The following is a 13,376-nucleotide window of genomic DNA, read 5'->3' on the forward strand; positions in this document are numbered from 1 at the left end:
ACTTGTCCTTGTTGAACCTCATGAGATTTCTTTTGGCCCAATCCTCCAATTTATCTAAGTCACTCTGAATCCTAGCCCTACCCTCCAGTGTATCTACTACTCCCCCCAGCTTGATGTTATCCATGAACTTGCTGGGGGTGCACTCCATCCCATCTTCCAAATTGTTAATGAAGATATTGAACCAAACCCCTGGGGCATGCCACTTGATGCCAGCTGCCAACTAGACATCGAGCCATTGATTACTACCCTCTGAGCCTGATGATCCAGCTAGCTTTCTATCCACCTTACAGTCCATTCATCCAGCCCGTACTTCCTCAGCTTGCTTGCAGATAACCAAGCAGGGCCCAGCAGGCCTTGCCCATACCATTCCCACTACGTTTCTCTAGCCGTCTTGTGTCTCTTCCAGCCCACCTTCCTGTAGCAAATGACTTGAGGTATGCCTCCACATTTACCAGCTGGACCCCAGCTGTGTGTGTGCCCACAGCCCTCCTTGCACACTGCGTGTGTGTGTCAGGGCACTGCTGGCTGCCCTGGTTACTAAGCAAGTCTTAACCCTGGATGCTGGAGGTGTTTGTAGCAACTCCACAGCTAAGGCTGCTCTGGGATTTGTCCTCAAATCCCTCTGTGTCGCGCTGTAATGACAGAAGGGCCGCAAGGATCCCAGCTGCTGCTTCAGTGCCAAAGCTCTGCAGGGGCACAGGCCTCCCTGTCTGCCTCTGGTTTCTGCTCCCTCTAGGTCCACCTGGCCCCCAGCCTCCAGGTACATACCACATTGACTCCCGTAATGTCTCATGGAAGCTGTCCAAAGTTGGAGTAAGCTGGGGAGGGGGATCTGAAATGGGGGCTGTGCAGTAGGATAATATACTAGGCATATGGGGTGTAGAAAGGGGGGAAACAGGGTCACAAGTGGGTGAGGCTGAGATGGAATAAGGGGAGTATGGCTGGCTGGGTTGGGGAGTATGGCAGGTTGGAGCCGAGAGGAGGGGAGTGTCTATTCGAGGGCATCACTGGAGAGCCGGGACCTACACGGAGGTGCTGGCACGCTGAGCATTGCCGACACGATGCCTCGGCGCATTGGAGAGCAACGGCAGCAATGCAGCAGGGATCCCTTCAAGTGCAGACACCGCAGCACTGCAGGCCTGGGCTCCCCAGATCCCCCCAAGCTGCCTGCGTCCTACTGACTTTCCATCCCAGCGCTTTGCTGGTGATACCCTGATCACAACGCAGTTCTCCCCCCGCACACCCATCACCCTCCGCTCCCCTGCCCTCCCATCCCCCTGCCCATGTGGCGTCAGGAACAAAGCAGGCAAGTGGTGAGTGGAGGGGTCTAGCTACCAGGATTTCCCCTTCTGCTTTGCACAGGTGTAAATGATCCCCGGAGCAGGCTGGGGAAGCCACAACCTGCATTGCAAACTCAGGTACCCCATGCTGCTGTCCCTGCATGGAGGGATGCTGCCAGGAGAGTCGTGGTGGTGCTGGGAGCGATAATTTTCTCCGACAGCGCTGTGCCAGCAAAACAATTTTGTGAAGACCACATCTAAGCCAAGGACTCCATTTGCAGCTCTTAAATGACTACTTTTCCCATCCGCTGCTTCCCAGGGGACTGTTTTATTGCTTGGCTGATTAGCGTGTTCCCACACCTCCACAAAAAGCAAGTGCCGTGGTGTTTCTCACACCACTTAGCTGAAAGCACACTCATCCTGTGTTGGCTTCTCGCCTGTATCCAGGCCCTGTTGGGTTGGTCGCTACTGGGCTTTCAGGGTGACATTTCCTGACTGCTGTTTGCCTTGACCACAGGCAGTCAGTACAGGCTCTTCTGAGGTCTCCCAAGTGATGCTGAAACCAGCTCTCTGAAAGCTCAGCATTGAGGAGGAGAGCAGTTCACAATGACTTCCCTGTAGATTAAGTGATGTCCAGGTGCATAATGGCTCCTTCTGCAGGTTTGGGGTTTCTGGGAGCACTCACTCCTTCAAGTGTCCCACGTCAACCTGGCACTGTTTTGGGTGGTAAACCGCTCTTCCATCTCTGGGTCACTGGATCAGTCAGCCCCAGTCAGCTACGGTGAGTGGCCTTCACAACATCAGAGCTATTCATGGCCCAGCGTGAGCCCAGTTGGTAGCATCAGCCCAGGTCCCAGCATCCAGGTCACAACCACTTGATGACCTGATCATCTAAGAGACCGGGAGCCACTTTGGCCTTGGAGCCCTCAGCTCTCCTCTCCCCTTCACAGGTGGCCACTGTGGATCAGAGACAAGGCACATTGGGAAGGTTGCTTGGGACAAGGCACATTGAGAAGGCTGCTTGGGGCAAGGCACATTGGGAAGGCTGCTTGGGACAAGGCACATTGAGAAGGCTGCTTGGGGCAAGGCACATTGGGAAGGCTGCTTGGGACAAGGCACATTGGGAGGGCTGCTTGGGAAAGCTGGCCAAGTTCCTCCTGGTCTCTGAGTCCCCAGCCTTGCTCCCAATGCCATGAAGCTGCTGCTGAATTCATGGTGCTGAATATTTTCACTAGTATTTTAGGTCGAAGAGGTGGAAACGGAGGTGTCCAACCTTGATGTTTCCTTACAGCACTTACATTAGGCAGGTGTCAGAGCTAACACATCCGCTTGCCTTGGTTGGCTGCTCTCTGCCATGAAAAGCCATCCGTGCTAAGCTTTTGACCAGTTCCCAGGGCCTGCATTAATAGTGAGTTGATTAATGCCACGGTAATTTATTAACACAGCCTGCAGTCAAGAGAGACTCATGGGGGGATTTTGCTCTGTGCTATCTGATCCTTTGCTGGCAGCTTCCCAGAAGGAGAAAGAGGCATCTTTATTAGCAGAAGCCACTCTTGGAAAGTACCGTGCTTCTGAGAGCGCCCGGTTCTCAGTGTTCCCGTCGTGCAGTCTGTATTGATCAGGGCTCATTCTGGGATCAAGTTAAGCTGATGCACTGTCATACTGATGGCCTCATTAATATCTCAAGGTGTCTCTCCACTCCCATGAACACTTAACACCAACATTTGGATGGCCTCTGCTGCCGCCGTGGAAAACATGAGGAGTTCTGAAGAGAGGGCGCTGTATTTACTAGCATACCATGCACACCTTTCCCCAAAAAATCAGTCTCCCAAAGGTGCGGTGCACCCTTTAAGCAGGGAAGCTGATTTTCTGTCCAGAATAGAAGCAGCCTGCTTTGATTCCTGCTCCGCAGTGTGGCAACAGGGGCATTACTTCCTCAGGCAGCTGACAAGGTTATTTGGGTAAACCTGGTATCTTTTATTAGACCAACTCACATAGTAGGAAAAATTCTTCTTTGCAAGCTTTTGGGTATAAACACCCTTCATCAGGCTGAGGACGCATCTGCAGTTGGTGTGCGCTCTTCCTGAATGGCGACAACCTATACCCCTGTAATCAGGCAGCTGAGGAAGTCATTCGATGTAATGGTTCCTTGTTCATCACTCCACGGGCGGTAACGATTGTCTCTCCTTTATAATGCTCTTGATGTTCCACTAATCAAGCTAATGATTCTTCGAGCCATTTTCCTATCGGCTCTGGCACCTTCCCAAGCTCTGCAGTAGCTGTGGAGCTGCTCTGTGGAGGCTGTGCTTATCACCAAGACCCCCCATGCCTCTCGTCCTTGTGGCCTAATCAGATTGACATCATTATTTAGGGCTCATCAGCATTGCACATTATACTGCTAAGTGGGTGGCTCCAGGGCCCTTCCAGATAATGCTGTAAATAAATAGGATTCAGGTGCCAGGGGCCTGATTCTCCTCTCTTCCACCAGTGTAAATCTGCACTGACTCTGGTGGCGTCGCACCGGAGTCAGGGCCAAAACTTCCTTGTAACAAACCCTTGCTATAAGAACCCGCTGCAGCCCCTGTTGAGCCTGTTTGCAGGCAGCTCCACCCTCGTGTGGACACATTCAGCCTTGGCAAGGAGCTGAGAAGGGATCCTGGGCTAGGTGGGCTATTCAGAGACCCCCACTCTCCTGCTCCCCCATTTGCAATGATATTCATTTCACACTTAACACGGTGGAGCAAAGAATTGCTTTTCCATAACAGGCAGGTAACCAGATTGTCCCTTCCCTTGACCCCCAGGTCATCCCGGACTGGAAGGAGCAGGAGTGGAATCCCGAGAAGCCCGAGAGCTACGCCGGGATTTTCCACTTCCAGTTCTGGCGCTTCGGCGAGTGGCTGGACGTGGTGATCGACGACCGTCTGCCGACGCTTCACAACCAGCTCATCTATTGCCACTCCAACTCCAAGAACGAGTTCTGGTGTGCACTGGTGGAAAAGGCCTATGCCAAGTAGGTACATGGGTGGCTGTAACCCCGGGGACTGACTGGTAGCAGTGGCGGGTGCTCCCTGTGTTTACCCCTATTGGAGGCAGTGGTAATAGTGGTTAGAGTACTGCTCTGGTACTGGGAAGGTCCAGTGTTTTCCCGTGTTCTTTGCATGACAGCCCATAGTGCCTTGTGGGTTTATGGGATGCAGTTGGTAGCCGTGTTGGTCTGAGACAAGAAATGCAGAAATCTAGATTTTTTTTTTGCAGTTTCCCAGTTGGTCGAATAAAAGGTATCATCTCTGAACCAAGCGTTTTAGATTTTTGCATTTCTTCTTGTGGTTTTATGGCACTTGGCACTGGGATGTAGGAAGACCTACCCATCAAAAACCACCTGCTGTTTGGGGGAAGCACCTACAACTTCCACTCCGGTCGTCACCAGCGTGCAAGAGGAGGAGAACTCACTGGAATGGAAGCTGTTGGAGGAGCTGCTGGCCACATCACAAATCTCCAAGGGCCTAACGAATGTAACCATGGCAAAAATATATATAAAAACCTTATACTTTCCTGTTTGCAAAATGAAGAGAGATTCAAGAGATCAAGGTCCATATCTTTGAATTTGCACGCCTGAGCCTCTGTATCATTCTCTTGGTTCGCAAAGGCTCTGAGCAACCATAGTTCACACTGGTTTGAGTTGTTTGGTTTCCAAAACATCTGTGGATAGAACTGACCTCCTGACTCCACTCCTATGCCACAGACACCTCTGTCTTGCGTTGGTATTAATTCACTAGAAATGTTCAACAAGAGAAGACACTTGCCTAGGGCAGCTGTTCAGATGGGGACCAGAAAGTTTAACTGCTTTGCAGGTCCTGCAAACATTCAAATATGTTGTGAGACCTCCTGTGCTTGTCATTTCCCCTTGAGCTGGACACTTCAGCCTTATCTCTAGATCCCATTTATTCAAAACTACAGGGCAAGGGACATTCTCCAAACTTTTCTAAACTTCAGGAAAGTGTTGCTTGGAGTTTTCAGTGAAGCTCTGGGGTGGCTGGTGGTTCTTAAAGACTGTTATTGTATTATGGACGCACTCAAAAGTCCCACTGGGATCAGAGTCCCACTATGCCTGGTTGAGGCAACCATGGAAAGAGACAATCCACATCCTGAAAAGTGTCTACAGGCTCAAAGCAGCTGAACCGGTGGATGGGGGTGAAGCCTTTGGTGAAGAGTTGGCTCAGCTTTGTTAGTTATGGGCATGTGGTTTTTGGTTGGGATCTGTCTTTTAGTTAGACCTGGGGTAAAAGGGAGGGAGGAAGAGTCACAGCAAAAAGTCACTTCTCCAGCCTGCTTACTATGCCAAGCAAGTCTATAAAGCGGGAAGAACCCAGTTTATAGCGACACTGTTGGGCCTCTCCTTGCTCCTGCTGTGAGCTTTGTGTGATTTCAGGCCACCTCCTTTTCTCCTTCCCTGCTTCCTCCCCTCAGGTTGTCGGGCTGTTACGAGGCCCTCGATGGAGGCAACACAGCCGATGCACTCGTAGATTTTACAGGTGGCATCTCGGAGCCCATCGACCTGACCGAAGGGGACTACATCAACGATGAAGCCAAGCGCAACCTCCTCTTCGAGCGTGTGCTCAAGGTGCACAATCGGGGAGGGCTCATCAGCTGCTCCATCAAAGTAAGGAATGGAGGGTGTCGGTGATTGCACTGCAGACCAGGCGAGAGGTCTCAGTTCAGGGTCTGGGTCTCGTGCTGGGCGCCGAATGCACGACATGGAAAGAGGGTTCCTGTTCCCAAGAGCTTGCAATCTCAGTAGACCAAATATGAGCCTGATGCTGCAGTCCCTCCAAAGTCAGCTCTTCACTGTCCAATTTGGTTACTGTCTGATACTGTTTATTGGGGAAGCCAGCCCGGTGCCCAGCATTTATCTGTTACGTCATTCCCTACCGGACATCCTACCGTCTCCCTTCTTCCCTCCTCTGGAGGTGTCAGCGCTTGCTGAACGCAGCGGGGCAGCAACCTTAGCTGCCATATGCACACATGGGGGGCCTTCAGCTACTTCAGTGGCACTCCCCTACTTGGGCTACCATAGGGGGCTCATCTCCCATGGGGCTGGTATCTGTCCGTGGAGGGTGAAGAAGAAAGAGGACCAGAGTTTGGGATAGAGAAAATCCCATGTGGGTACATGCACACAGGGACACACATGCACAGCCTGCTCTAGATGTAGGAAGACAGCAAGGTGATGTTATGGCAGCCCCTATGGTCCTCTTTGCACTGCAGGAACCCCTTTGTGGAGGGGCCCCCAGGGAGGCAGCCCTGGCCTGGGAGATCCTGGTGATTCAGGGCCCAGAGGGAGGACAAAGGCCTCTTGGCAGGCAGCTGCAACCTTCTGGAGATCCACTGGTGTTTAGGGATCATGGAGATCTGGTGGCATGTGCAGGGCATGGTGCAAGTGCAGGGCATGGTGTTGGTGGCCCACACCATGTAGGCAGCTTTGGTGGGCCGCCCCTTACCCCCGTGAGCAGCACCTTATGCCGGGGGCAGTGCTGGCACAGGGGTCTCAGGTGCAGCAAGTTGCCATTCAGCTTGGAGAGCGAATCTAGACCCTCACTGTCATCTGGAAACTCTCGTCTTGTGCTTTGTGTTGGCCTGAACGCTGCTGGATGGGAGACGGCCAACAGCCGTGTGCTTGGGACCCATGGCAAGGGCTTGTCCTATGCAGAGGCTGGGAATCGGCTGGCATTGGCTTCCATGAGACCACAGTCACGCCCTGACAAGGGACAGGGAGCCCAGACTGCCCATCCCCAAAGAGTCAGCATTCATCCTGTGTGCAGGTGCCGGAGCCAGGATGCCCCTGCACAAAGAGCCTGGCAGCCCCATGGGGAAAGCTGGTGATATGACAGTGAATGAATGAGAGCGGCTTGCACTCAGTCCATGAACTGGGGTGAACTGGCAGCTCTGAGTGTGCATTCGCCTTCTGCATCAAGAGCGTCCTCTTGCATGGCCCGAAGTTGGCATTCAGGATGCCCTTACCCCATCCAGCCAGTTGACCCCAGCCCTGTCCTGAAGCATGAGGGTGTTTTAGCCTCCACCATTCATCCAGTCTTGGCCCCATCAGGCCACAGAGCCTAGTTAGCAGCAATCCTGGTAGTGCCCCAGCCACCTAACTCAAATACTGCAGGTAACATCATCTCTCCCCAGTGGTGATGAGCTAGTGATGATGACTATCATGCCAGACCAGATATAACCACCTTGGACTTCATAGTGGCCTGGTTTTCTGTCACTGATTCACCGAAGTTTAGGGCTGGAAGGGACCTCATGAGATCGTTGGGTCCAGCCCCTTTGCTGTGGGCAGGAAAGACTGCTGGGGTCAAAAACCCCAACAAAGTGTGCGTCCAGTCTTCTTTTGAAGATCTCCAGGGTAGATCCAGGTCACGACAGAGAGAAAAATAACTTTTCTAGTGTGCAAAGTCCTAATCATTTCTGTTTTTCCCTTGACTGCGTCTTCCCCTGGTCAGGCGACCTCAGCAGCTGACATGGAAGCTCGCCTGGACTGTGGCCTGGTGAAGGGCCATGCCTACGCGGTGACGGATGTGCGGAAGGTGCGTCTGGGCCATGGCTTGCTGTCCTTCTTCAAATCGGAGAAGCTGGACATGATCCGTATGAGGAATCCCTGGGGGGAGCGGGAGTGGACCGGCCCGTGGAGCGATACGTGAGTAAGATGGTGGCCACGCTGCATGGAGGCGACTGTGAGCTTTCCTAGGACAGGTTGGGGTTCCCCAACCCCTGACAAGTCTTAGCCAAACCCTTTATGTTTGTGGGGCCTGTGGTGAGACAAGAGGCTTGGCAGGTGGATGAGATGGGCCCTTACTGACAAACTTTGGGAAACTTGTTGTCTTTTGGTAGTGGAAACTGTTTCTAGTTCTATGCGATATTTCAGCCAACAACATTACGTTCAGTTTATCCAGTGGTCCACTGCTGTAGATCTCTTCGTGGCTGTAGTAGCAGTTTGCAATGGGATTGGGAAGAGCTTATTCCTACACCAGGAGCCTCTCAGACCATGTCTAGTCCGTCAAGGCTTGGGTCAGATCTTCAGCCAGTTTATAAGTGACGAGGGAGTGGAAAGGAGAGGGTTAAGTCAGGGTTAAGCCCTTCAATGATGGACCAGCCAAATGATCCCGAGCTGAACTTGGCTTATGACACCCCAGAAGACCCCAGTTCTGTTTGGGGGTCAGATGGAGAACCATGAACCAGCTCCATCACTCCCTGAGCCCTGACACCCTTCCTCTGGGAGTTAATGGTATGGAGATGGCAGGTCACAGGGAGTCTTTCTCTGCCACCAACTTTTTGACAACTTTATGCTGCTGAGGCTGCAGCCAGGGCTCTACCAGGTCATCCTATAGTACCCAGCTTGAATTTACAAGCTCCTCTGCCACAGCTGGCTGAGTGGGTAGCCTCCATGAGACGCAACCAGCAAACCCAGCCGAGTTCGAGACACAGGGGTGGAGGGAAATGTGAGCTCTGAACCCTCTTATCGTTAGCCTCATCCTTGGCAGCTGACCTAGCCAGCAGCACTAGTCTGAACTAAACAGTTAGAAGAGCGAGGCAGTGCAGTAGGTGCCTAGGGAGGTTGTGGACTCTCCATCACGGAGGTGTTCAGGAAGAGGTTGGACAGTCACTGGTTGGGGATGATCTAGGCATAGGATTTCCTTAGCATTTCCCAGGCTTCTGGGCTGAGCTGGTTGCCACAAGGGGCTGGGAGGGATCTTTTTCTCTCTCCTGCTGCTACATGTGTCAGGGGGGTTTTTAAGCCTTCCTCAGAGGCACTGGGTCATTGGCGACACATAGCGGGTGCACGCTGGTGCATGTGCACCCCCTGAGATTGGCAGTGCACCCTTGCAAAAAGTGCCGGCGGTGGTGCCACCCCTCTCTGCTGACAGTGCCACGGCCACTAGCCAGGCTGCACTAGCCTTCTGCCATCCTGAGATTCCCCTCTGTGCCCTGCCGGAGCAGCTCTCTGTCACCTGGGATGCACTAATAGGTTAGCTTTTCATAGGCCTAGGTCTACCCCTTATGATGCACCAGCATGTACTATATAGGCTGCTGACCACTGGGAACCCCAGCCCATTTGTACCCTTTTAAACTCACATTAACAGTCCCCTTCCCCTCCACAGCTCTGAAGAGTGGAAAAAAGTGAGCAAAAGCGAGAGAGAGAAGATGGGGATGACGGTGGAAGATGATGGAGAATTTTGGTGAGTCCCCCCATTGGGCTTTGTACATGGTGAAGGACAAGACAGGGTAAGAAGTTACTTCCACCCATTTCCCACTGAACTGGAGTGAACCCGCCATACCTAGCAAAGGGAGACTGGAAAATCATCCAGGCCTTACAGACACCAGTGACAAGTCAGATTTATAGCTCCAAGGGACCGTGTCAGGCCTTCATCTCGGCAGTGTGTGTCTTTGACTCACTCTAGCGCAGTGATTCTCAGCCAGGGTGCCACACCAGTATTAGCACTGTTGGGTGTGCAGCATGATTTAAAGGTTGAACCCAGTTTTCCCATATAAATTTATAGTGTTAAAAGCATTCTGCCCTATTGTGGTCCTCCTGAGCAATTTGCAACAGAAGAATTGCTCTTTTATTTTTCCCTAGTCAAAAAAAATGAATGAAAACGAAAAGCTGATGTTTTCCAAGGGGGCCTCCAGTCTCATGAGGTTGAGAACCACTGCTCTTTAGTGTCTGAGCTGGAAACAAGGTTTTCAGCTCATTGTCCTTTGGGGATTTGGCTGTTTAACTAACTCCTTTTAGCTCTTTGGAGACCCCCATCTTTAGTGCCCTGGGTTCAGAGCCTTCTGAGAGGGTCAGCAGAGTTGTTTATGCATGTGCCCTGTATATAATACTGGGGGTAGATAATGTACGTAAGCATGGGGAACCAGGACGAGATCCCTATTCCTTTGGTCCCAAAGCTGCCAGGCTCGACCACTAGAGCTAGAGCAGGGGTGTCCAGAGCATCGTCCATGGGCCATGTGCGGCAGGGAGGTTCAGGGGTCCCATGGTGGGGACCCCAGGAAGCCTGTGCAGCATGTGCCCACAGCCACTCAGAAGTTGGAGAGTCCTGAGCTAGAGGGTAGTTCTCATTGCTCCTACCAGTAATAGTTTTGCTGTAGACCCTCAGCTACTTGAGGCAGCCTCTGTATCACAGCTGACCTACCCCATGCGACTCAGGCCCCCATTCTCACTCTTGTCGTAGGATGACGTTTGAAGACTTCTGCAGATACTACACTGACATCATCAAGTGCCGGCTCATAAACACGTCATACCTGAGCATCCACAAGACCTGGGAAGAGTCGGTGCTGCAGGGGGCCTGGACTAGACACGACGACCCCTTGAAGAACCGTAGCGGGGGCTGCATCAATCACAAGGACACCTTCCTGCAGAACCCCCAGGTACGGAGCCAGGGAGCTGGGGACGCCTGCTGGAGGTCACCTTTGGACCTCAAAGGGTTATATGAGCCTGCTCCGTCCAGGAGATTGAAGGCTGAAATGGCTGCCAGACGCAATGGGAAGGTTTTGTCTAACAAAGCAGCCAGATAGGGCTCCAATCAGAGTTTCGTGGCTTCCAGTGGCATCTCTTCAGCTGTTGTTACTGTGCTGCAAGCTCTGTTTGGAGCTAGCAATGAGGATTTGGCATGGTGTCTCCATCCCAAATTAACACAGGCACAGCCCTTGGGCAGGGAGCAGAAGGATGGATTAGCAGGTGCGGCTTTAACCTTACATTTGAGAGACCTGGACACCAGGTCCCCGCTGGGCTGTAGCTTTCCTGCGTGACCTCAGTCTCTGAACATCATTGCTTCCTCAGGAAACAGCTCTCCCTTATCTCATGGGAGGATAAGTTCATTAAAGACGGTGGGGTTTTCAGGCACTACAGGGCCTAGATGAATTTTGTACAGCTTTTCCCGCTCACCATCCCCTGCTTCTCCAGCTGCCAGCTTTCCCCAAACAGTGCTGGGATGTCACATAGAAGCAAGTCCCACTAATTTAGGGCCTGTCTACATTACAGAGTGGCTGCCCCTTAGACCTGCGCCCCTGGAGGTAGGCTAGCAGAACACCCCTAATGGAGATGCATTGTGGGACAGCAAAAAGGGTTGTCTGGTACCATAATTATACATTTCCTCTGGACATTAGGTAAGACAGCAGGAGCCTCCTTCTGTCTGCAAAGTGGCATAGCTGTGGTAGTAGGGGAGGGGTGACCTTTCCACATCCTATTTCTGCAAGCCCTTGCAGGGTAGACCAGACCTCAGTCTGCTGAAGAAACATCCACTTGCTGGGTTCAAACCCAGGTTATTTCCAGCAGGGAACAAGCTGTGGTGACCCTCAGTAGGGCTCAGCCTTTCCCAGCCCACTGCTTTGTGCCATCAGTGTTGCCCCTGGGATCAGAAAGCCTCTCACCATCCCCGTTCTGGGCTGTGTTGTTACTTCTAGTACGTGTTTGACGTGAAGAAGGCAGAAGACGAAGTGCTTATCTCCATCCAGCAGAAGCCAAAACGGACAAGCCGCAAGGAGGGCAAAGGAGAGAACTTGGCCATCGGGTTTGATATCCATAAGGTAGGTTGCAGTATTAGGGCCCCGGGCCTGGATTATGACTGCCTCTGGTTAAAGGGATTAGAAGTGGGGGGGTGATGGCTCTGAGAGCTTCCCCCTGTTAAGTCTGATTTAAACAGGCACTGTGGATACTTATCTTATTACCTGGACTAGCTTTTGTGACCCCCTTACTGCTCATTCGCTTTTCTTTCCCAGCATTGCCCCCTCTTGCTATCTCTCCCCTTCCCCCTGCCTTTTGCATTCTGATTTCTCCCTCCTTCCTATACAGGTACTCCTCACTTAACATCGTCCCGGTTAACGTACTTCCGTTATTACGTTGCTGATGTATTAGGGAACATACTCATTTAAAGTTGGGCAATGTTTCATTATAACATTGTTTGGCCGCTGCCGGCTTGAGAGACAGGCAGTGAGATAGGGGCACCACGTGCATGTATGTACATGCGCATGGCCCCAGGCAGCCTGCAGAGCAGCTGCAGGGAAGTGTGGGGGGAGACGGGGATTGAGGGCCCTGTAGGCAGAGCTGCAGCTGCTGCCAGCTCTGCCTTGCTTTGCTCCCCCCCAGTTTGGTGAGCAAGACCCAGCATGGCAGGCAGCAGCAGAGCCATATGGGGATCTCCTTGCCAGATGCTTGCCCTGGCAATGCACCTCCTGTGCACAGGGCTGCAGTGAGGGCAGTGGTGCAGGGCTGTGCCCCTCAAAACAGCAGCATGAGCAGGGGGTGCATCGCCAGGGTAGCGGGGGGGGGGGAGCTCGCAGTGGTGCGGATATCCTTGCATGGTCCCGCTGTCCCCAGCCACGCCGGGTCATGCCTGCAGAGCTGCAGATCCCCGGAGGACTGAAGCAGGGTGGGAGCCCACAGCTTGTGTCTGCCCTGGGTACAGATCTGGGGGGCTCTGGTCCCCCCTGCCCCCTGGGAGTGCGCACGGCAGCGGGGAGTTGGCCCTCTGCCTCCCGCTTCTCTCCCTGAGCGTGCATCAGGGGAAGGGGGCTGTATATAATGTCTTTCGCCTGGCAAAAAACAATTTCCTGGATACTAACCTCCCTATTTACATTCATTCTTACGGGGAAATTGGATTCGCTCAACATCGTTTTGCTTAAAGTCGCATTTTCAGGAACGTAACTACGACGTTAAGCGAGGAGTAGCTGTACCCTGTTTTCTGCACATCCTTTTGTAACATCTAATGAAGTGAGCTTGGCTTCATGAAAGGCTGTGCTCTGTATATATCTCTTATTTAGTTCGTCTATAAAGGTACATATCTACTTTGCCTTCTAAGAAATTAGGCGCTCCATTTGTTAGCTCCATTGAAGTAGGATGGGTTAGGAGAGCTAGCGGAAAAGCGGAGTAACACACATACACACTAACACCCCCAAAGCAGAGAGATTGCCCCTGCCAATAGAAAAGGCACACTGCAGCCCCCTCCACAGGTGTGAGTGTGTGTATATACCCTGTACTAATCCTTGTGTGATGCTTGGTCTCCCTTTAGTGACTGCACTGTATACAGAGGTTCATGAGCC

General features: G+C 52.4%; 1 protein-coding gene across 2 annotated transcripts in view; it reads left to right on the forward strand.

Moving 5' to 3' along the window:
- CAPN5 (calpain 5) overlaps positions 1 to 13,376 on the forward strand; it is a 97,137-nt gene that overhangs the window by 72,875 nt on the left and 10,886 nt on the right. For both annotated transcript variants that reach the window (XM_006264031.4, XM_019479390.2), the window contains exons 4-9: positions 4,082 to 4,290; positions 5,748 to 5,940; positions 7,781 to 7,974; positions 9,437 to 9,514; positions 10,511 to 10,706; positions 11,742 to 11,864. In XM_006264031.4, coding sequence (XP_006264093.2) covers positions 4,082 to 4,290; positions 5,748 to 5,940; positions 7,781 to 7,974; positions 9,437 to 9,514; positions 10,511 to 10,706; positions 11,742 to 11,864 — 993 coding nt within the window. The remainder of the gene's footprint in view (positions 1 to 4,081; positions 4,291 to 5,747; positions 5,941 to 7,780; positions 7,975 to 9,436; positions 9,515 to 10,510; positions 10,707 to 11,741; positions 11,865 to 13,376) is intronic.

The sequence above is a fragment of the Alligator mississippiensis genome, chromosome 1 (genome assembly GCF_030867095.1).
Source record: "Alligator mississippiensis isolate rAllMis1 chromosome 1, rAllMis1, whole genome shotgun sequence".
Taxonomy (NCBI): Eukaryota; Metazoa; Chordata; order Crocodylia; family Alligatoridae; genus Alligator; species Alligator mississippiensis.